At 46.7% G+C, this 25,080-nt stretch overlaps 1 protein-coding gene across 1 annotated transcript in view; it reads left to right on the top strand.

The window, feature by feature from the left end:
- The window catches only part of DNAJC7 (DnaJ heat shock protein family (Hsp40) member C7), a 225,916-nt gene that overhangs the window by 181,811 nt on the left and 19,025 nt on the right, over window positions 1-25,080 (top strand). The window contains exon 13 of the mRNA XM_073608401.1: window positions 2,426-2,488. Coding sequence (XP_073464502.1) covers window positions 2,426-2,488 — 63 coding nt within the window. The remainder of the gene's footprint in view (window positions 1-2,425; window positions 2,489-25,080) is intronic.

Here is a 25,080-nt window from a genome sequence, read left to right as displayed (position 1 = left end):
TTTACCAATTGGGGGGCGGGGATCGAGCGGTCCACCTCATTGGGAGGGTGTCAGGTCGGCCGCCCCACCCTTCCTGGCCCTGGGACAGTGCTGCCATACTTCAAACAGTTCAGAAACAGCCCCTTCCCACACACTGCCCCCCCCCCCCGCGTCACCCCCAATAGAAATAGGAACCTGTACCTTAACGCAGCTCGCCGCTCGTTCTGGCCGCTCTCCTCCCAGATCGTACGATTTTCATTTAGTCAGTACAGTTGTCGTCCGAAAACACAATACAAATACACTACAACACATGACATCGCTGCCGTTTTTGCTTTGTTTTTTTTCTTCCTGTCGTACAAGAATTTTCGTGACTTTAGTAACCTATTCAATTTCTACTTGCGACTAGTAAGCAAAAAAAAATCGGACGATCTGCCATCCGATTTTTGGATCGTGTGTAGGGGGCATTATACTTATCTTAAGTTGAATCTGGTACATATCATCAGACTTAGAGATTATAATTTTTATTTAAAGGAAAAAATAAAAAGACCGAAAACTGTTTTGCACTGCAATAGAACATTATGCATGACAGACTCCCTTGTCATACAAGCTACGTGCACCTGCTGTCACTGAGACGTATAGTAGTAGTAGCAGCATGCTTTTTGTTAAAGAAAAAAAAAGAGCCCTTTATAGTACAAAAACTCGCATATAATCACTACTATAAGGGGTTCATTTTTATTGTAAAACAGGGAAAGTAATAATCTGTATGTATTACTCATATATATTATACTAAGAATACCCAGAAATGGGATATAAGGAGTATTTTAACCTAGGAGTCAGACATGAAGCGACATGAGGGGGGGTGGGGGATATAAATCTTTTATATTAAAGTAGTACTAAAGACTGAGGCTTTTTTGCATGGATATTATTTTAAATATAATGCACAATACTGGTAAACCTTCACTTTAAATTTAATTACAATGCCTTCTATTGCCTCCAGTCTATCAGACTCCAGCTTCTCTGGATTCAGATGCTGGTCTTCCCAGCATTAAGCCCTTAAAGTTATTGTAAACATTGGATTTTTTCTTTTAAACAAACAAACATGTCATACTTTACTGCTCTGTGTAATGGTTTTGCAAAGAGCAGCCCCGATCTTCCTTTTCTGGGGTCCCCTGCTGGCTTCTCTGACTTCTTTTGCTTTCAGACTGCCCCATAGCAAGCTGCTATGGGGGTACTTGTACGGGCTCAATCCCTAGCCACACTGTGTGCTTCTGTTCACACACACACTGTGTCTTGGCTCTGCTCCCTGCTCCCCCTTGTGATTGACAGCAGCAGGAGCCAAAGGCTCCCACTGCTGCATCTGAGTCCTGTGAGCAAGCGAGAGAGCAGTGCTGCTGCGCTCGGATACATCACTAGATCAAGACTGGAATCAGGTAAGTATTCGGTGGGGAAGGGGGGGGGGCTCCTGAGTGACAGAAGGTTTTTTACCTTAATGCATTAAGGTAAAAAAAAAAAAACTTCTGCCTTTAAATTAACTTTAAATCACTTCCTTCTGCCCATGACTACTTGTCCCACCAGAGAATTGCTTCTAACAAATTCACAAGCTCTCAGGCACTTACTGACATGTATGGGCGGTGTTCTGAGCTGTATGTGTGCTGCACTGTATTTCCTGATATGTAAACAAATAATGCATTCTGTTTGCAGGCCAACTAATCGGTTGATCAACTAATTGATCATGAAAATAGTTGACCTTTACAATCATGCTAAAATTCTTAAATTTGGTCTGCATATTATGTTAGATCGAATGCCTACAGATCACCCATTTTTTATATTATTTTTCAATTTGCTTATGAGGTGATTTGTACACTTGAAAAGGGGGCAGCTTTTTCCTTTATCACGTGTGTTACACATTATTTTGAGTTTGCCGTCACCACTTGTTAATTGCACCCAGTAGATCACGCATGGTGACCAAAAAAAATATAGAAAAGCAGACAGGACAAGGATAGAGCAAAGTGAGAGTCCTAAAAAGATATTGCACTTTCAGATACATTTTCTGACAGCCAGATTGTGTGTGGTTAAGTTTGGTGTCAAATGTCTGAATATATAACAGCACTACTTCTCCATTCTATGGGTAGATTTATTCTACATTCACACCTGTGATTAAGGCCAGTGCAAATTGTTGTGGCAGTGAATGAGGCCTCAAATATAACCGCTATTTTGTAATCAATATGGTAGGAAAATATGTAATGAGAAAATGCTTTGATCACCTTTTTTTATTTTTATATGTCTAGTCAGTGCATTTTATTTGCTCAGCTTACATCCCGGCTTATGGAAACCCTTAATAAACCCAGGTTTTCCAAAAGCTGTAACCAGTTTATGTAGATTGTTTTTACTGCCGAAGCTTTTTGTCAGCTGAAATTATTTATTTATTTTTTTTTTTTTACTGCAGATTTCGATGCCAACAATATCTTCAAGGCATTCTTTAGTGGTCCAGGAGGCTTCAGCTTTGAAGGTGAGTTTTCAGCTGCAGAATGTATGACAGATAATAGAATTTATTTGTTCTTCTTTTGGTTTTGTTCTTATCAAAAATTACTTTTATATTAACCTTGGCTGCACACTTTCATCATACATTCATGGTACTTCAAGATTTTAAAAGGGGTCATGCACTTCTTTTGTGCAATTTTTGGACATTGAAATGAATGGGCTGCCCTAAACGTGACATGCAAAAACTCGTGCACACCTGTATAGGTGTGAATAGATTCAGAGCCCAAGTCTGCTTAACATTGATGTACTGCGGTATGGCTGCAGCGTGGGTACGCCTGTGGTTTTTTTGTTTGGGTTGTGCATGGTTTCCCATAGACTTTCTATTATGTCCCATGTTTTTGGTGTGCTTTCTGAAAGCTCACCAAAAGTCCTGCATGCTGCATCAAATTAATCTTTGACCCTGAATCTCCACACCCCAAACAAGCTTCCATGGGCACCGAGAGGCTGACAAAATGAGCCATTTCTTATCTACACACAAAACACAGTATGTGATAATAACAAATGATCTTGAAGCCATCAATGCTCTATAGTGCACAGAAGGAAGTTGCAAGAGCACCTTCCAAAATAGAATGCTTCTTTCTGTATGTAGCTTAGGCTACAGCACTAAATTAAAGGTTAACCATCTGCCACACGGAGGTGACATCAGGATCACTTCATTGGAGCCAAGCTGTCCCAAAGTGTATATTGTATTGTCTTTCGTAGCTTTGTAATCAAAGATCCTGGGCTAAAGCGATTAATCGATATTATCAATAATAATCGATAATGAAAATCGTTGTCGAAGATTTTCATTATCAATTAGTTGGTCCGCACCTTCCTCCCTGCCAGTCTGTTAGAATCCTCCTGTGTACAAGGTGGCGGCGCCCCGTCGTATGTGACCAGGCACGTCCGCGCATCTCCTCCTCGCTGACGTCAGCTCCCCCCTGATATTCTCAGCCCCGCCCGCTGCTGCCTCTAGGGAATAGACAGAGAGAGGCGAGAAGCAGCCGTGAGAGCCGAGCTGCACACTGTGAAGTGAAAAGGTAGCGGCTAATGGCTATACAGTATCCGGGAGGGGGGTCTTCTTCCGACTTCTCCCGGTGTTCCGCCTCTTCTCCTGGGCCCCTCCACTATCTTCTTCCAGCTCTTTTGCCAGCGGGGGCCCGGTCTGCTGCCGCTGTCTTGTCGCCGCTGTCTCGCTGTCTCGTGCGCTGGGACTCTGGCGTCATAAGGGGGCGTGACCCCAGAGTCCCTGCGCGTGCTGGGATCATGACGTCACAAGGGGGTGGGGTCACCGCCTATATAAATGGCTCCGCAGCTCGCACAAAGCATTCCAGCCGGAGAGAGCGTCAGGTCAACATCGGAAGAAGAGAAGAAGCGACGAGACAGCGGCAGCAGAACAGGCCCCCGCTGGCAAAAGAGCTGGAAGAAGATAGTGGAGGGGCCCGGGAGAAGAAGCGGAACACCCAGAGAAGTCGGAAGAAGACCCCGGAGCTGCCTAATAAATTACTCTTAAAACCTGTGTACTGTGTTTTTTTTTTTTTTTGACACTTTTTTCCCTAGGTGAATGGGTAGGGGTACCATGTACCCCATACTCATTCACATAGGGTGGGGGGCCGGGATCTGGGGGCCCCCTTATTAAAGGGGGCTCCCGGATTCCGATAAGCTCTCCGCCCGCAGACCCCGACAACCAACGGCCAGGGTTGTCAGGAAGAGGCCCTTGTCATCAACATGGGGACAAGGTGCTATGGGGTGGGAGGGCCCGCAGGGCACCCCCCCTCCCCAAGGCACCCACCCCCCCATGTTGAGGGCATGCGGCCTGGTACGATTCAGGGGGGGGGGGGGGGGGGGGCGCTCGCTCGTCCCCACCCCCTTTCCTGGCCGGCCAGACTGCGTGCTCGGATAAGGGTTTGGTATGGATTTTGGGGGACCCCCACGCCGATTTTTCGGTGTAGGGGGTTCCCCTTACAATCCATACCAGACCTAAGGGCCTGGTATGCCCCTGGGGGGGGGGGAACCCACGCCGTTTTTTTCATTTAAAATTTGGCGCGGCGTTCCCCCTCAGGATTCATACCAGACAGCTGTCAGCACTGCCTGTCACTCATCGGGAAAGGAAAAAAAAGTTTTCCTTTCCCGATGAGTGAGCCAGCGCGACATGCACAGTACCCTGTCGCCGAGAACCAGTGCGATGATATCGCGCTGGAAACACAATCTCGCGGTCAGGTACTGTACATTAATTTCTGTGATGACAAGTGCCCCATGATCCTAAGTATTTCTGGCGGGGGGGGGGGCGTGGGAGTGCCCAATCATTGGTGTTCCGGGGGGGGGGGTGGAATAGTGCCCCATTGGTTTTCGGGGGGGAGGAGTGACACATTGGTTTTCGGGGGGTGGGGGAATAGTGCCACATTGGTTTTCGGGGGGAGGAAATAGTGTCCCATCATTGGTGTTCCCGGGAGGAATAGTGCCCCATCATTGGTGTTACCGGGAGGAATAGTGCCCCATCATTGGTGTTCCCGGGAGGAATAGTGCCCCATCACTGGTGCTCCCGGGAGGAATATTGCCCCATCATTGGTGCTCCCGGGAGGAATAGTGCCCCATCATTGGTGTTCCCGGGAGGAATAGAGCCCCATCATTGGTGTTCCTGGGAGGAATAGTGCCCCATCATTGGTGTTCCTGGGAGGAATAGTGCCCCATCATTGGTGTTCCCGGGAGGAATAGTGCCCCATCATTGGTGTTCCCGGGAGGAATAGTACCCCATCATTGGTGTTCCCGGGGGGAATAGTACCCCATCATTGGTGTTCCCGGGAGGAATAGTGCCCCATCATTGGTGTTCCCGGGAGGAATAGTGCCCCATCATTGGTGTTCCCGGGAGGAATAGTGCCCCATCATTGGTGTTCCCGGGAGGAATAGTGCCCCATCATTGGTGTTCCCGGGAGGAATAGTGCCCCATCATTGGTGTTCCCGGGAGGAATAGTGCCCCATCATTGGTGTTCCCGGGAGGAATAGTGCCCCATCATTGGTGTTCCCGGGAGGAATAGTGCCCCATCATTGGTGTTCCCGGGAGGAATAGTGCCCCATCATTGGTGTTCCCGGGAGGAATAGTGCCCCATCATTGGTGTTCCCGGGAGGAATAGTGCCCCATCATTGGTGTTCCCGGGGGGAATAGTGCCCCATCATTGGTGTTCCCGGGGGGAATAGTACCCCATCATTGCTGTTCCTGGGAGGAACAGACACGACAGAATACCTGTATATGATAAGGGACTCTGTCATGCATTATAATATTATAGTCCTGTCTGAAAATCTGCAGAATAGTATTTCAGGTCTTTTTTATATTTTTAATTTTTTTATGATTTTATCCGATTAATCAAAACAATAATCAGCCAACTAATCGATTCTGAAAATAATCGTTAGTTGCAGCCCTACAAAGATCTGATTGTACAAATCTTGTTTAAATCTGCAATCCACTAAGAAAAGCAAAGATCCTACTGGTTGGAGACATATATTGAATGATTTGTTTAGAGAGCCCCTCATATTATGTACTAATAATTCTCACAGCTCCCCGAGCAGAGAGCTGCTGACTGTCAATCAGCAGCTCTCCGCTCTGCTCCTCCACACTTACTGGAGCGCTGAGCTGTGGAGGGTGGGGGGGGGGGGAATCGTCCGTCTCAGAGACTCGCTAGGAGCCTGAGATGGGTATCAGTCCAGGCACATGGTGAATGCAGACTTCAGTCTGCTCTCTTCTGAAAATGGGTCACAGGAGTGCAAAACTAATTTGCACTCCTGTGATCCATAGGAGAACCCCAGCTAAACGAGCTTAGGTTGGACTTCTCCTTTAGGCTGGGTTCACACTATTGCAAATTGGGTGCGGGTTCCCTGCATCCAATTCGCAAAAAGCAGGAGATTTTGACCGGCTCTCTATGGAGCCGGTTCACATATCTCCGCTGCGGCTCCAGTGCGAATTTGCACAGGGGATCTGTGTGTCTTTTGGTCCGTTTCAGGTCTGAATTCAGCCAAAAATTTGGCCTGAAAACGGATCTTAAGCGGTGAACAGGGAGGCACCGGACCCCTGCTGTGAGCCACATGCAAAGATGGTGTGAACCCAGCCTTAAAAGGAATTACACAAGTCTTTTGTAACATGTATGACTATCTTACAATGGAAAAGGCCTGACATTTCTAATGAGCGACATTCTACCAGAATATTCCACAACTTGTTTGCAGTACATTAACCACTTCAGCCCCGGAAGGATTTACCCCCTTCCTGACCAGAGCACTTTTTCCAATTTGGCACTGTGTCGCTTTAACTGCTAATTGCGCGGTCATGCAATGCTGTACCCAAACGAAATTTGCGTCCTTTTCTTCCCACAAATAGAGCTTTCTTTTGATGGTATTTGATCACCTCTGCCGTTTTTATTTTTTGCGCTATACACGGAAAAAGACCGAAAATTTTGAAAAAAAATGATATTTTCTACTTTTTGTTCTAAAAAAAATCCAATAAACTCAATTTTAGTCATACATTTAGGCCAAAATGTATTTGGCCACATGTCTTTGGTAAAAAAAAATGTCAATAAGTGTATATTTATTGGTTTGCGCAAAAGTTATAGCGCCTACAAACTAGGGTACATTTTCTGGAATTTACACAGCCTTTAATTTATGACTGCCTATGTCGTTTCTTGAGGTGCTAAAATGGCAGGGCAGTACAAAACCCCCACAAATGACCCCATTTTGGAAAGTAGACACCCCAAGGAAATTGCTGAGAGGCATGTTGAGCCCATTGAATATTCATTTTTTTTGTCCCAAGTGATTGAATAATGACAAAAAAAAAAAAAAAATTACAAAAAGTTGTCACTAAATGATATATTGCTCACACAGGCCATGGGCATATGTGGAATTGCACCCCAAAATACATTTAGCTGCTTCTCCTGAGTACGGGGATACCACATGTGTGGGACTTTTTGGGAGCCTAGCCGCATACGGGGCCCCGAAAACCAATCACTGCCTTCAGGATTTCTAAGGGCGTACATTTTTGATTTTACTCCTCACTACCTATCACAGTTTCGGAGGTCATGGAATGCCCAGGTGGCACAAACCCCCCCCAAATGACCCCATTTTGGAAAGTAGACACCCCAAGCTATTTGCTGAGAGGCATGGTGAGTATTTTGCAGCTCTCATTTGTTTTTGAAAATGAAGAAAGACAAAAAAAAAAAATTTTTTTTTTCTTTTTTTAATTTTCAAAACTTTGTGACAAAAAGTGAGGTCTGCAAAATACTCACTATACCGCTCAGCAAATAGCTTTGGGTGTCTACTTTCCAAAATGGGGTCATTTGGGGGAGTTTTGTGCCACCTGGGCATTCCATGGCCTCCGAGACTGTGATAGGCAGTGAAGAGTGAAATCAAAAATTTACGCCCTTAGAAAGCCTGAAGGCGGTGCTTGGTTTTCGGGGTCCCGTACGCGGCTAGGCTCCCAAAAAGTCTCACACATGTGGTATCCCCGTACTCAGGAGAAGCAACAGAATGTATTTTGGGGTGTAATTTCACATATTCCCATGGCATGTTTGAGCAATATATCATTTAGTGACAACTTTGTGCAAAAAAAAAAAAAAAAAATTTGTCTCTTTCCCGCAACTTGTGTCACAATATAAAATATTCCATGGACTCGACATGCCTCTCAGCAAATAGCTTGGGGTGTCTACTTTCCAAAATGGGGTCATTTGGGGGGGGTTTGAACTGTCCTGGCATTTTATGCACAACATTTAGAAGCTTATGTCACACATCACCCACTCTTCTAACCACTTGAAGACAAAGCCCTTTCTGACACTTTTTGATTACATGAAAAAATTATTTTTTTTTTGCAAGAGAATTACTTTGAACCCCCACACATTATATATTTTTTTAAAGCAAATGCCCTACAGATTAAAATGGTGGGTGTTTAATTTTTTTTTTCACACAGTATTTGCGCAGCGATTTTTCAAACGCATTTTTTGGGGAAAAAACACACTTTTTTACATTTTAATGCACTAAAACACACTATATTGCCCAAATGTTTGATGAAATAAAAAAGATGATCTTAGGCCGAGTACATGGATACCAAACATGACATGCTTTACAATTGCGCACAAACGTGCAGTGGCAACAAAATAAATACATTTTTAAAAGCCTTTAAAAGCCTTTACAGGTTACCACTTTAGATTTACAGAGGAGGTCTACTGCTAAAATTACTGCCCTCGATCTGACCGTCGCGGTGATACCTCACATGCATGGTGCAATTGCTATTTACATTTGACGCCAGACCGACGCTTGCGTTCGCCTTAGCGCGAGAGCAGGGGGGACAGGGGTGCTTTTTTTTTTTTTTTTTTTTTTCTTTATTTTTTTTTGCTTTTTTATCTTATTTTAAAACTGTTCCTTTCATTTTTTTTTTTTTTTAATCATTTTTATTGTTATCTCAGGGAATGTAAATATCCCCTTTGATAGCAATAGGTAGTGACAGGTACTCTTTTTTGAAAAAATTGGGGTCTATTAGACCCTAGATTTCTCCTCTGCCCTCAAAGCATCTGACCACACCAAGATCGGTGTGATAAAATGCTTCCCCAATTTCCCAATGGCGCTATTTACATCCAGCGAAATCTAAGTCATAAAATGCTCGTAGCTTCCGGTTTCTTAGGCCATAGAGATGTTTGGAGCCACTCTGGTCTCTGATCAGCTCTATGGTCAGCTGGCTGAATCACCGGCTGCATTCTCAGGTTCCCTGTTGAGACAGGAGAGCCAGAGAAAAACACGGAAGGGGGGGGGGGGGGCATTCTCTTCCACTGCTTGTAAAAGCAGTCTAAAGGCTAATTAGCCGCTAGGATTGCTTTTACATGAAAGCCGACTGCTGGCTGAAAAGAATGATACCAAGATGATACCTAAACCTGCAAGCATCATTCTGGTATAACCACTCAAAGTCGTGAATGGTGTACCTGAAGACAAAAAAATGGTTAACAATAAAACACAGTGAATGGTAAAGTATAAAAAATTGCATACCTGAAAAGCAAACATGATAAAACATAATAATAATAAAACATTGCAGAATAGAATACAGTAAAAAAGAGCAGAACAATAGAGAGAATAGAGAGAGAGAGAGAATAGAGAGAGAACAATAAAACGACAACTATTATTTTTTATTTTATATTTTTGTTTGTTTTTTTTTTTTACACTTTTTTTGTAACTGTAACTTTTATAACTGTAACCGGTTCCAGGTTCGGGTCTCTCAAAATGCGATGGCATCTTGGGAGACCCTGTGAAAGTGTGTCCTAGTCTGTGCAATGCTGTACCCTACGCTAATACTCAACTAGTGTATGGTAGCGTTCAAAACATTCACCAATGCAAAGACCAGGATTGACAGGAGGGACAATAATAGCGGGTGTCACGCCTATATCCGCATTTGCTGCAGACACAACATCTTTTTTGGGGGGGTTCGTTGGGTTGGGGTACTCGGGAGGACATAAAAATGCCTCTCATGCAGCCGACTGCATTTGGTTGGGGATATGAATGGGGGAATTATGGGCGCTGCAGAAGTGGTGGGTTCCCAATTAGGATTGGTGAATGCAGCAGGAAGGGCATTATGGGCATGACGGGCCTGTGTTTGTCTTTTTGGTGGCAGCGGGACACTATTTGTGCTTGCCACCTCACCAGCTTGAACTGCACTTATGGGACTCGCCACGTCACCAAGTGTTACTTCAGTGCTGATTTGACTACGACCGGGGTGTACTAGGCCGCTGGCGCTTGCCAGTTCACCAAAACGCTACCAAAAAAACTGTTAACGATCGCAGGGATCAGGCCTAACTCTGCGAACGCTGCAGTTATGCGTTTAGTGTTTTGTAAGTGACAGTGATCGATCGATACTGCACTTGGGTGGGCTGGGCTGGGCCGGGCGGAGGGGCAAAACGCTGGTGCTAGCAGGTATCTGGGCTGCGTTTTTGGGAACCCTAAACTGCTGGGGACGCTATTATAGATCTGAACGGATCAGATACTATACCACTAAGGGAGGCGTATGCTGCGTGCGTGGGTGTTAGCGGTACTGGCGCTAATCTGACGCTGCCTGGGGCGACGCATATCACCGCCGGGCGATCAGGGGGCTAAACCTTTATTCGGTAATAAACGGCGGGTGCCCTGACACTATAAAAAATAAACGAACTAACCAGCGTCACCCGTAACGGGTATACGGTGATCAGTGGTGAAAGGGTTAACTAGGGGGCAATCAAGGGGTTAAAACATTTATTAGATAGTATATGGGGGTCCCTGTCGCTATAAAACGCTGACGGCGAACCTAAATATTTACGTCCCTAACTAGCGTCACCAGCGACACTAATACAGCGATCAGAAAAATGATCGCTTAGCGACACTGGTGATGGGGGGTGATCAAGGGGTTAAAACTTTATTAGGGGGGGTTAGGGGGGTATCCTAGACCTAAAGGGGGCCTAACACTCACTGCCCTAACACTGTAACTGTCACAAACTGACACCAATACAGTATTCAGAAAAAAAAAAAAAAAAAAAAAAACCTGCTTGGTGTCAGTTTGTGACAGGGGGGGGGGTGATTGGGGGGGGGGATCGGGGTGTTTTGTGTGCCTGGCATGTTCTACTGTGTGTGTGTTGGTGCACTCACATTACAGTCTTCTCTCCTCGGCCCGGAACGGAAAATACCGAGCCGAGGAGAGATGACATCATTTCCTCTGCCTCTGTGTACAATACAGAGGCAGGGAAATGATCCCATTGGCTGGGAGCGATCGCGAGGGGGGGGGCCACGAATGGATGGCCTCCCCCTCACCACCGATCGCCGGGGGGAGATTTGCTGACCACCGCAGGCACCGGGGGGGGGGTCCGATCGGACCCCCCACCCGCGGGCAGGCAAGGACGTACTGGTTAACAAGCCTCCCCCCAACAGTAGTCGGCAATAGAATGTCCTACATCCATTTATCCTTGGCTTTAAATTTGATATTTCTTTTTCATACACCATGGGACACAGGTGAATGGACACTGGTAGACCAAAGGTCTTTAGACAGGAAGTGATCCCCCATTCAACCCCTTCCATACAGGAAGTATTTCAGTTTTTTACCAGTGTCTGCAAGGTGGATGGCACGGTTTGTTTGAGCTCTCTAGTCCCACAAACGGTTCTTAAATGAATCAAGGGATTGATTGATCGGATCCATTTGACACAGGCTTTATATGCTTAGATAAATGGTACCCGAGCCTCGCAAAGAAGACTCAAGATCCTGCGAGGTTTTGCCTGTTATGTGGCCTCTGGGCTAAGTGGAATCCTGGACACTACAGTGCTAAGGCGTTCCTACAGGGTGCTGTACAGGTCCAAGGGAGTGGACTCTAAACATGAAAAGGGTACCCAGTCCTTGAAGGTCCTCAAGTGACAGGAACCCACCATGATGGGTGAAGTTTGGGCTCTTAGTTTCTAAGCTGCCCTGCGCCTGGACGGGTAAGTGAAACCCCTTTATTATTGTGGGGTGTCCCAGTGATTGTAACAATCAGTCAAACTTGCTAGAGGCTGGACACCTGTGTGCAATGACCATACAGGAGAGTTTTGGGCTAGCTGTGGGTGGTTGCAAAGTGTACCTTTTTTGCTTGTGTGTGGCTGTTTTCTACATGTATGATGGCACACGAAAGTGCGCCATTTTGCCTTGGTTCGACATGGCGCACATGCGTTTGAAAGAGTGCCGCTGTGCTCAGCAGTTTGGTGGCCATGGCGCACGTACACTCGCAAAAGCGCCGCTGGACTTACATAGTAGGTGAGGTTGAAAAAAGACACAAGTCCATCAAGTCTAACCTATGTGTGTGATTATATGTCAATATTACCTTGTATATCCCTGTATGTAGCGGTTTGTTTGGTGGCCATGGCGCACATGCATTCGCAAAAGCGTGGCCATAAGGCACGTGCATTTGCAAAAGCTCCGCTGGACTTAGTTTGGCAGCCATGGCATACGCCGCTTCGCCGCAGATACGCAGTAGCCTTTATCTGGGCGCACGTAGATTTGCGTCATGCGCAAATACAGCCATGCCTGTTCGCCGGGACTGCATGCGTGCGCATGCACAGAACGTTCCAGCACACACCCAGCTTATTTAAGCTGTGTATGCCAAGCATGCAGTGCTTCCGGAAGGCAGCTGTGGGACACAGAGCAGGCTCTGAAGAGGCACTTGCAGCGGTTCATTTCTCCTTACCTGGGTCACGTGAGTCACCAAGTGTTGGCAGGCTAAAGGTGCTTAGCAGGATTGTTTCATAGGGGCTTGGTGAGCCCTAATAAAGGGTCTCCCTTCTAAAGGGTTTTAAATACTACACCCAAGTACTCTCTTTTGTGGTTAGTTAAATGTCTTCAGAAAAGAGGAGCGGGACTAACACTACAGGGAAGGGCACACGTATGTCGCCAGTAGTTCCTGATGAAGTTCTGTATTTGAGCACTGCTTCCTCAAATGTCTCAGCTTCAGGGTGGTTCCGCCGCCAACAGGGCGCTAGAACCGGGGGCAAGCTGCAGGGCCAGAAGAAGCCCTGGGTCCAAAGCTGTTCTAAACCCAGCACCAAGCCCTCCTTTTGAGGGGACGCCCACACTCCATCGAGTGGGGGGAAGGCTGCTGCACTTTGCAGATTTTGGAGAACAATAATTCAGGACGAGTGGGTCACCTCAATTATATCTTGCGGTTACAAGCTGGAGTTGTGGGGAGTTACAGCGTTCCCTCGGATCCTCCAAAAAGAAACTTATTGCTTCAGGCACTACATCTAGTGCATCAAGGAGTGATTGTAGAGGTTCCTGTATACCACAGGTGTCAAACACAAGGCCTGCGGGCCGAATCCTGCCCTCCAGGCCATTTCATGTGGCCCTCGCACCTCTCCTGCAGCTGCAGGAGAGCTCCAGCCCTTCTCTGGTCCTCCTCTAGACCACTGCTTTCAAGCGATGCACCCAGCTTCTTCCCAGCAGCAGCATAAGGAAAGGGGGTGCACTGTTAGGGAGAGTAGGGGACTCAACTTCTGATGGTGGGGTGGCTCTTGACATCTAATGTAAGGGGAGGGGATGCGCTGGACATCTAATCTTACAGATACAACCGGCCCTTTTGAGGACAATCATAATGCTGATGCGGCCCACAATGAAATTGAGTTTGACACCCCTACTGTATACGAAAGGGGCACAGGGTTTTACTCAAACCTGTTTACAGTTCAGAAACCAAACTGGGACACAAGACCCATTTTGAACCTAAGATCCCTGAACAAGCATCTACTGATGCAGTCCTTTCGGATGGAGTCTGTCCACTCAGTAGTAGCCTCACTCAAGAGTGGAGACTTTCTAGCCTCCATCGATATAAAAGACGCGTATTTACACATACCTATCTTTCAGCCTCATCAGAGGTTCCTACGTTTTGCAGTAGTGGAACATCATTTTCAGTTTGTGGCTCTACCCTTTGGGCTTGCTACAGCTCCCCGGGTGTTCACAAAGGTCCTAGCACCAGTACTGGGCCTTTTAAGGGCCCAAGGGATCCTGGTGCTTGAGTATCTGGATGACCTCCTGCTCAGAGATCACTCATTACAGGCTCTAGAACAGAGCATAATATGCACAGTGCCGTATTTGAAAAGATTAGGCTGGATCATAAATACCAAAGTCAGCCTTAAGACCAGCTTAAAGTTTAAAGTGTTTAGGTCTGATCCTAGATAAGTTTAAAGCAGAGTATTCTTGCCACCTGTAAGGATCTGTGCCCTGAAGGTTCAGGTGCGTCAGATTAGGGGCACCAGACAACCCTCCATTCTGCTCTGTAGGAGTCTTCTAGGGAGGATGGTATCCTCCTTCGAGGCAGTGTCCTATGCCCAGTTCCGATCCAGGCCTTTACAACAAGACATCTTGTTGGCTTGGAACAGAAGAGGACAAGCCCTGAATTATCCAATGTGCTTATCTTGGGCACGCTTAAGCCTAAACTGGTGGTTGCAGGAGCAGAACCTGCGAAAGGGAAAATCCTTTCTCCTGGTAACTTGGAGAGTACTGACTACAGATGCCAGTCTCTCAAGCTGGGGAGCGACCCTAGAAGGCCTCACAGCTCAGGGGAAATAGGGACAGAACAGATCATGCCCATCAATGTCCTGGACGGTGGAGCTTCAGGACTTCCCTATCAGGGTTCAGTCCGACAATGCCACTGCAGTGGCCTATATAAACCACCAAGGCAGCACCAGGAGTCGTTCAGCTCTGAAGGAGGTGAACCACATACTAGCCTGGGCAGAGGGACATGTGCCGAATCTATCGGCAGTCCATATCCCGGGAGTAGAGAACTGGAAGGCAGATTATCTCAGCCGCCAGCAGATGTGCCCAGGGGAATGGTCCTTACACCCAGGGGTGTTCCAGGAAATTGGCCAGCATTGGGTATGGCCAGAGGTCGACCTATTGGCATCCAGATTCAACAACAAGCTACAGCAATTTGTGTCCCGAACAAGGGATCCTCTGGCAATTGGAGCAGATGCTCTGATAGTTCCATGGAGCCAGTACTTCCTGGTTTATGCTTTCCCTCCAATCCCTCTTCTTGCACATTTGTTGCGCAGGATTCAGAGAGAGGGGATTCCAGTCATTCTGGTGGCACCAGTCTGGCTCAGAAGGCCCTGGTTCCCGGAGATTCTGAGACTGACAATAGAGAGGCCATGGACGCTTCCATGTCGCCCCGATCTACTGTCTCCAGGTCCTATATTCCACCCCAATTTACAGTCTCTGAATTTGAGGGCATGGCTATTGAAGCCAGGGTGCTGAAGGACTGTGGCATCTCGCGACTAGTAGTGTCTACCCTAGTAAATGCTAGAAAAGCTGTCACTAGGAAGATTTATTATAAGGTCTGGAAGACTTGTATTGCTTGGTGTGAAGCCAGAAAATGTAATCCTCGGAAATACATGATTGGGAGAATTCTCTTTTCTACAGTCAGCTGTGGAAATCAGATTGGCTTTGAGTACAATGAGAGGTCAGATTTCGGCCTTGTCAGTATTCTTCCAAAGGCCTTTAGCATCCCATTCGTTAGTCCGAACCTTTATGCAGGGGACAACTCGTTTGCTTCCCCCCATTAGGTCACCTATGTGTCCTTGGGCCTTGAACTTGGTGCTGTCTGTGTTACAGAAACAACCATTTGAGCCTATTAAGGAAATTCCATTAGACTTGCTGTCACGCAAGCTAGCCTTCCTTATAGCCATCACCTTGGCTAGAAGGGTATCGGAGTTGGCGGCCCTTTCGTGCAGGGAACCATACTTGATCCCTCACCACGACGTTCGTGTTACGACCTGTTCCATCCTTTTTGCCAAAAGTGGTGTCAGCCTTTCATTTAAATCAGGACATTATTTTGCCGCCTTTTTTCTCTCAGCCTCGCTCGGTGGAAGAGAGACGACTGCATTCATTGGACGTTGTCCAGGCAGTCAAGGTTTGTTTGTCTAGATCTGCGGAGATCCGAGGATCAGACTCCTTTTTTGTTTTACCAAAAGGACCCAACAAGGGGGCAGGCAGCTTCCAAAGCTTCCATTGCCAATTGAGTGCGTCAGTTGATCATTCAGGCCTATGGTCTGAAAAATAAAGCTCATTCTACCAGGGGTGAAGGAACCTCCTGGACTTTTTGCCATCAGGTATCTGTGGCTCAGATTGTAAGGCTGCTACCTGGTCTTCAGTGCATAAGTTCCCAAAATTTTATCAAGTGAATGTTTGAGCAGCCAAGGATTCGGCTGTCGGCCGATGTGTACTGCGGGCTGCCATATAAGTTCTGATGGCTATTGTTTGGCAGGGTGTCTCCCTCCCCTCAAGGCTATTGCTCTGGAATGTCCCAGCAGGTAATCAATATTAGCCTGACTCTGTGTCCCATGATGTATGAAAAAAAAAATAGGAATTTTTAGTCATACTTACCTGTAAAATCCTTTTCTTTGAGTACAACATCTGACACAGAGGTCCCTCCCCTCTTCTTTTTTTTTTTCTTTGAGGATTCAGTGTTTGCTACAAAACTGAAGTACTTCCTGTAAGGGAGGGGTTATATAGGGGATCACTTCCTGTCTAAAGACCTTTGGTCTACCAGTGTCCATTGACCTGGAGATGGAGTATAACCCAGCAGGTAATGAATATTAGCCTGACTCTGTGTCCCATGATGTACTCAAAGAAAAGGATTTTACAGGTAAGTATGATGAAAAATCCTATTTTCTGAGAAGCACAAAGTTAATTGAAAAAATATGGCACTGTTTAGTAAGCATTTTAAGCTATGCAGCTCTTTACTGTGACAGATCCATTTATTTTAGGGTACTTTCCACTGATGGCTCAAGCATGTGAGCCACAGTAAGCCATAAATTCCCTTTTTAATGAGAGTAGTCATGTTTCAAGCCAAACTAATTTTAGGGACCCCCAAGGAGGGATTTATTGGGATTTATTGGAAATAAGTTAGCTTTGCTGGGAAATCATTGTCTAGGACACTTCCATAGCACTCGTTATGATTGCCTTGATCTTTAATGAACACAGAGGAGTTGTAGCCGGGCAGAGCTTGTTAATATCCATTAGGTAGACAGGGTCATCTCTCAGGTAAAAGGGTTCATTAATAAGGATTTCCTGCAGTATGAACAGTAAAGGACATTTTAAGACTTGTGCATAGAAGAATCAACTGATATTTCCAAGACTGCATTATACTCAAATTTAGGTTAAATATACATGGGAATAGAGTTAGCCAAACCTTTCTTAAAAATGTTTCCTGTTTAATTTGCCTAAACAAAGCTCTATTCACACAATATATGTTTTTGAAAAGCTCTCCAGTTTGACAATTAGTTGCCCAGCCATTGTTGGAGTTGTGAGGGATAAGCATTATGCGTATATTTATACTGTACATCGATGTAATGTGCAGCTGCTTCAGTTCAGAGATTCCCTTCTCTTGTCACCATTATATGGACAGTGAACATTCTGTGTTCTCCCTGCATTGCTGCTTTTGCAGCTCTTGTCTATGAAAGGAGCTTCATACAGGGACAGCTGGTGACAAGCAGAGCAGTTTTAATATTCATTACAGTGTACTATACACTGTACCAAGACTGCTTTACACAAGAGAATTCATTCTTTCATGAATAGTTTGTGCATGGTGTGACTTTTCAGAGCTGCAGGAGTAGATTTCCAGAATAAAGAGAACATTGAAAGTGTATATAAACTATAACAATTAGCTTCTAAAATGTTCTCCCTTTTGGTCTATTAAATACACCTTTTGCATTTGTTAGAGCTGCTTAGTAGGTGCATAAAATCACCTGTTGATCATGTCAGAAATTTTGAGCTGTCTTGTGCTTGTTTCTGGTGTTATCTCAAAGAGTTTTTTGAGCCCCCCTCTAGTTTTTATTTTGAGGACTACAGAACCTTGGGGACTACTGATGGAAGAGTAGGTGGGTTTGAGTGTTTTGGCAAAAGAACACTGGCCAGGGCTGATGGCACTCATTCCACAAAAAATTCTGTGTTAAACAGCTGATTGCATTTCTGTTGGATCAATCAGTGTTTGCTTTTGTTCATTAAAGGATAAGTTCTCCTTTGTACAAAAAATAATGTATGCGCATCTTTTTACAGGTAAAAAAAATGTGCATTTATTATTTTTTTGTAGTAGGAACCTGTAAAGTATTACACCAGTGATCAGCAGATCGCTGATGTCATGCAGTTCTCCTGCACATTGTCAATGTATCTGCTTATCCAAACATCCCGTATGGTTAAGCCGATACTCGCTGACAGGAAGATTCAATGAACTACCACAGCGCTGTTAATTCATTGAGAGCTACACGCTGACAGCCGATAAGACTGTTGGGACTTGTAGTTCATTCATGCACAGAGCTTCTAGGTATAAATGATGCAGCTGTGGAGGATGTAGCAGTGACTGCAGCACTGGGAACATGTTCCACTCTACTGGGCACTTTTACACCCTTCCTTCCCAGGCCAATTTTCAGCTTTCGCTGTCGCACTTTGAATGTCAGTTGCGTGGTCATGCAACACTGTACTCTGTGTACACTGTTGGTTTTTTTGTTTTGTTTTGTTTTTTACAGAAATAGAGCTTTCTTTTAGTGGTATTTAATCACTATTGGTTTTTTTTTATTTCTTTGTTAAAAAAACGAAAAAAGACCAAACATTTTTGGAAAAAAAAGTTTCTTTATCACGGGACACAGAGTTGGGCTAATATTTATTACCTTCTGGGTTATACGCCATCTCTAGGTGAATAGACACTGGTATACAAAGTCTTTGACAGCAAGTCCACCCCTATATAACCCGTCTCATACATTTTTTACCAGTGTCTGCAAGGTGGATGGGCACGTTTGTTTGAGCTCTCTAGAATCGAGGGATTGACCGATCAGATCCATTTGAAAAAAAAGCTTATATGCCTAAATAAATGGTACCCGAGCCTTACAAATAAGACCCAATGATCCTGCAAGCTTTTGCCTGTAATGGGACCTTCAGGCACTAGACCCTTCATAGTGGAATCTTGGACAACACAGAGCTAAGGCATTCATGCAGGGTGCTGTCCAGGTCCGAGGAAGTGGACCATAAATCATGAAAGGGTACCCAGTCCTTGAATGTCCCCAAGTGATGGAACCCGCTGTGATGGGTGAAGATTGGGCTCTTAGTTTCTAGGGCTTCCCTGCGCCTGGACGGGTAACTGAAACCCCCTTATTTACTTATTGTGGGGTGCCCCAGTGATTGTAACAGTCAAGCTAGCTAGAGGCTGGACACCTGTGTGCTGTGACCACAAGGGGGAGTTTTGGGCTAGCTGTTAGTGTTTGCAAAGAGTACTTTTTTTTTCTTGCTGTCTTGGCTGTTATTTCCTTAATGGATGGTCCGCGCATGAGGGTGTGCCATTGCACATCTTGGTTCGCCATGGTGCACGTGCGTTCGCCAGAGTGCATGAGTATTCATGGCTGTTGGCGGGCAAGGTGCGCGTGGCTTTGCCACAAAGGTTGTGCGCACTCGAAGCCGCATATGCGCTGTAGACTGATCTCGGCGCACAAAGATTTGCGAATACAGCCGCGTGCGTTTGGGACCATGTGCGTGCGCACGTACGTATGCACAGAGTGTTTTATTTAAATAGAGAATGGCTGACATGCGGCGCTTCCAGGGGACAGCTGTGGGACACAGAGCAGGCTCTGAACCATTCACTTTCAGCAGTTCATTTCTCCTTACCTGGGTCACATGAGTCGCCATGTGTTGGTTGACAGGCTAAGGTACTTGGCAGGATTGTTGCATAGGGGCTTGGTGAGCCCTATAAAGGGTCTCCCTTCTGGGATGTGTAAATACTAAACCCAGGTGCTCCCTTTTTGTGGCTTGCAATGTCTTCAAAAAAGAGGAGCGTGACTAACACTACAGGGAAGGGCATATCTATGTCGTCAGTAGCTCCTGAGGAGCCTAGTCGAAACCCTAGTGTTTGTATCCCTTGAAAGACCACAGGCTTGTGGGCAATCTGAGCCGCTGCACCTGTCTGGTATTGTGCCTACGGTCAACGCTGCTGCTTCAGCCTTTATCGTCCGGGATGATCTGTCCTCAGCCCTAGCCGGGTTTAGAGGACAGGATTGCTGGCATGATTGCCTCCATCTGGCAGGGTGGTAAGAAGCGTGACAGTTCCCCCTCCCCTGAGCCTCCTATCTTGGAGCAGAAATGGGTTAATGCCAAGGATTCTGTGGAGGGCCTGGCAGATGAGTCTGCTTCTGAGCAATCTAGGCCAGAAGATGTCCAGTTATCTGCCTCACAGTTGTAGAGGCTTTTGATCCAGACTCTTACCGAGATGGGTTGTTCTGCCTTTAAGTTACCTCCTGCAGAGGTTTCTGAGCTCCCCTGGTCCTCTTTGGGGCCCTGAGACCTCGTCAGGCCGCACAGGCTATCCCCTTGCACCCACTGTTGGAATAGGCAGTGCATGCTTATTAGGAACATTCTGACAGGATTTTCGTTCCTCCTAAGAGGTTTTCCCTTTTAGATCCCCTGGAGAAAAGGTTTGTTAAGAAATGGAGCATGCCTGCCTTAGACGTGGCAGTATCTCCCTTAAACAACTTAACTTGTCCAGTGGATAATGCTCAGGATTTGAAGCTCCTTGTTGACAAGAAACTGGAGTCCCTAATTAAAGGCTTCCTTTTCTTTGGCCAGTTCAGCTATTCAGCCAGCTGTCACAGCAGTTGGAGTCTGCCAGTCCTTAAAGGATCAGGTCAGACGGCCTGACAGGCCTAGCCAAGAGGATGATCCTGCTGAACGCAGAGCAGATATACCTTGAGCGCTGTGTTTTTCTGTTGATGCCATAAAGCAGGGGTAGACAACCTCGGCCCTCCAGCTGTTGTGAAACTACAAATCCCATCATCCCTCTGCCTCTAGGAGTCATGCCTGTGATTGTCAGGGTCTTGCAATGTCTCATGGGACTTGTAGTTTCAAAACAGCTGGAGGGCAGTGTTTGACTACCCCTGCCTTAAAGGATTCTATACAGCAGGTTTCTCGTTTGACTCTCCTGTCTGTACACATGCGCAGACTTTTGTGGCCTAAGAACTGGTCCGCTGAGCTTCCTTGTAAGAAGTTTACAGGGTGTCCCTTTCATGAGGAACTTTCACGGTTCAAAAATCGAACGGGGACACAAGGCCCATTTTGCATCTAAGATCCCTGAACCAGCATCTATTAATCCAGTCCTTTTGGATGGAGTCTGTCTGCTCAGTAGTAGCCTCGCTCTAGATGGGAGACTTCTTAGCCTCCATCAATATCAATTTACACGTACCTATCGTTCAACCTCATCAGAGGTTGCTGCGATTTGCAGTAGAGAAACGTAATTTCTGGTTCGTGGCTCTCCCCTTTGGGCTTGCCACAGCACCCCGAGTGTTCACAAAGGTTCTAGCACCAGTACTGGGGTCTTTTTAAGGGCTCAGGGAATCTTGGTGCTCGAATACCTGGACGACCTCCTGCTCAGAGATCACTCACTACAGGCTCTAGAACAGAGCATAGCCTGCACAGAAAAGTCAGCCTTGAGACCATCTCAAAGTCTGGACTATCTAGGTCTGATCCAAATACGGTCCAGGTAAGGATATTTTCTTTCTCGTACATCACGGGACACAGAGCCTCAGTAATAACTGATGGGTTATATAGGGTATCACTAGGTGATTGGACACTGGCACATCCTAACCAGGAAGTTCAACCCCCTATATAATCCCTCCCCTTTCAGGGATACCTCAGTTTTTTAGCCAGTGTCTTAGGTGTTGGACGTGTAAAGATGTCCTATGCTGAGCTCCAAAGGGAATATCCTATACGGGGCAAGCCAGGCGAACCGGATCCATTTCAAAGTGTCCTTTCTAGGCCGAATTGGATGGTACCTGGGCCTCGTGTCCGAAGAAATGAGGTTTTACTTGTAACGCTTCCTCTTTTTAGAGAGCTGGATCCCGCATTTCAGAAAATGGTTTTTCTAGCCCTATTTCTGTCCGGGTGCTTTACGGGCCCAGAACTGCGGATTCCCCTATCCGTAGGGGGCCCCAGTCTCTGAAGGTTTTTCCAAACGGAGCCCACCGTGAGAGGTGAAGATTGGGTCTGTATAACAGAACCCTGTGGCTGGATAAGGTAAGGGGGATTCCACAGAATTTTTTTATTCTAGTAGGTTTCTCCTTTAAAGTAAATGCATGCTGTGCCTATTGTCGCCACCGGGGGCTGCCAAGAGCACATACCTTCTCATGCTGATTGTCTGTCTCGATGTTCACGCTGCACAGCTCCTCCAGCCGAGCTCCAGGTAGGATGGGATGGGGGGTTCTCCTCTGGATATTCCCCCCAGAATAGGGGGAGGCCGCAGGTGCTCTGTGAGGCGGTAGGATACCGCACTATCACCGCCGCCGCCATTGCCACGTGCAGGCCCCATCACTGCCGGCCTCTCTCCTTCCTCCTCCACCCCCAGCCTCCCCTCCATGCCTGTCCCGGAGGGTCGGCTCACACGGGAAGCGCACGTTTGTTTGAAAAACGAGGGGGGGGGGGGGGCGGAGCGTCAACTCGGCGTCCAGCGTGCTCAGACGCCCACATTGCCGACAGCAAGGCTATAAAAGGCACACTTTACAGGTGCACACAGCCTTCGGAGGGACACAGAGCTGACGGTCGCATGTAAGGTGGAACACAGGCATTCTCCTAGGCAGCATTTACTAAGGAAACACTAGACTGGGCATTTGGTAGCAGGGCTGTTGCCGGACTACATCGCTCAGCAGTCAGTGTTCATTTTGTGATACCTCCACCTTGTTGCTTTGCACTATGGGTAGAAGAGGTTCAAATACCCCAAGAACCAGAGGCTCTAGGGGATCTCCTTCAGGTTCTGAGGACCCCCTTTCTGCAGCATCTTCCCCCCCCCCCCCCCCGAGGGGCCAGGGACGGCTAGCCAGGGAGAGCCGTTGGGGTCAGGGGCTACACCTGCTTCTGGCACTTCAGCCCCTGTATACATTACACAGGAGGTTTTTTCCTCAACCATTAATGGTTTAGAGGAAAGATTAATGGCCGTAATTGCATCTTCACTCAGTGGAAGAAAACGCACTAGGCCTTCCTCTCTTTCCCAGGACAATCAGGGATAGGGGAGAAGAATCCCTTTCAGAGGATCGGGATGGGACGGATGATTCCTCCTCTGAGGTATCAGGTGGAGAGGGACCCTCTTCGGCTTCCCAGGAGGAGAAGGTCTTAGTGCAGATCCTTGCTGGATTGGTCCGCTCCACGTTTAACTTGCCCGTATCTGAATCAGTTAAAGAACCCTCTTCTTCTTTGGGGTCACTGAAACCTCCTCAAACAGCACATGCTTTTCCTGTTCATAATTTACTTGAAAAGCTCATTTATTCTGAGTGGGATCACCCAGATAAATGTTTTTTTCCGCCGAAAAAGTTTTCAACACTTTATCCTATAGAAGAAAAGTTTATTAAAATGTGGGGAATACCGGCCGTTGATACCGCCATTTCCTCTGTAAATAAAAATCTGACTTGTCCTGTAGACAATGCTCAGGGATCCGGTGGATAAAAAAATGGAGTCCCTGTTGAAGGATGTTTTCTTCTTGGCAGGTTCAGTGGCTCAACCTGCAGTAGCAGCGATCGGAGTCTGTCAATACTAAAGAGACCATGTTAAGCAGGTCATCAAAGTTCTACCTGAACAGCAGGCCCAGGGGTTGGCTAACCTTCCAGTGGCCTTATGTTTTGTTGTTGATGTAAGAAGCTTCTGGCTGGGTTTCCATTTTGTGGTGCAAGGTTGTTTGGAGAAGACTTGGATAACTATATCCAAAGGATCTCTTGTGGTAAAAGCACTCTCTTGCCTGTCAAGAAAAAGAGTAAGCGCCCCTCTTTCAAACGGACTCTTTCCCCAGCACCAGGGGCATCAGCCTCCAGGCAGTCGCGACAGCCTCCTCCGTCTGGGTCAAGAAACAAGAGTCAACCCCAGGGACAAAAGAAGTCCTGGGGAAAGAAGTCTACTAGACAAGACACTAAGGCCTCTTTATGAAGGGGCGCCCCCGCTCGCTTGAGTGGGGGGAAGACTGCTACAGTTCTCAAAGCTCTGGCAGGAGGACTTCCAGGACAGATGGGTAATCTCCATGGTAACCTTAGGGTACAAACTGGAGTTCCAAGAATTCCCCTCTCCTCGTTTCCTCAGATCAAATGTCCCCAGGGATCCAGAGAAGAAGCAGTCGCTCCTTCTAGCGTTAGAGCAGCTTTTGTCGCAAGAGGTCATTATGGTGGTTCCCACAAAGGATCAAGGATTGGGCTTTTATTCCAACCTTTTTACGGTCCAAAAGCCAAATGGGGATATCAGACCCATTCTGGATCTAAGGGATCTGAATCGATTCCTAAGGATTCGGTCCTTCCGCATGGAATCAATTTGGACAGTAGTCTCCATCCTGCAGGGAGGAGAATTTCTGGCATCGATAGACATCAGAGATGCATATCTGCATGTGCCCATTTTTCCTGCTCATCAGAAGTTTCTGCGCTTCGAGATAGGAGGGCGCCATTTCCAGTTTGTGGCTCTGCCTTTCGGGATAGCCACTGCACCTCGAGTGTTTACAAAGATCTTGGCTCCTCCTCTGGCCAGATTAAGGGCCCAAGGAAAAACTGTCATAGCATACCTAGACGACCTGCTCTTGATAGACCGGTCGGTAGCCTCTTTGAACGGGAACTTGAGGACCACAGTCAAGTATCTGGAGCACCTAGGTTGGATTCTCAACCTAGAAAAATCTTTCCTAAAACCAGTGAGAAGACTGGAGTATTTGGGTCTGATCATAGATACAAGCCAGGAGAAAGTATTTCTACCTCAGGCAAAGATCACTGCTTTAAGGGAGCTGATTCTGGTAGTCAGGACCAAAAAGGGTCCTTCTGTCCGCCTTTGTATGAGGCTGCTAGGAAAGATGGTGTCTGCATTCGAAGCAGTTCCCTATGCTCAGTTTCATTCAAGACTGCTGCAGCACAGTATCCTGTCAGCTTGGAACAAGAAGGTTCAGGCATTAGACTTTCTGATGCACCTGTCTCATGCTGTGCGTCAGAGCCTCAATTAGTGGTTAATACCCGGAAACCTGCAGAAGGGGAAATCCTTTCTACCTGGACGGTGGTAACAACGGATGCCAGTCTGTCGGGTTGGGGAGCAGTTCT

Source organism: Aquarana catesbeiana, linkage group LG12, assembly GCF_042186555.1.
Source record: "Aquarana catesbeiana isolate 2022-GZ linkage group LG12, ASM4218655v1, whole genome shotgun sequence".
Lineage (NCBI taxonomy): Eukaryota > Metazoa > Chordata > Amphibia > Anura > Ranidae > Aquarana > Aquarana catesbeiana.
The sequence above is the reverse complement of the archived record's forward strand: the minus strand, read 5'-3'. Positions and strand labels throughout refer to the sequence as shown.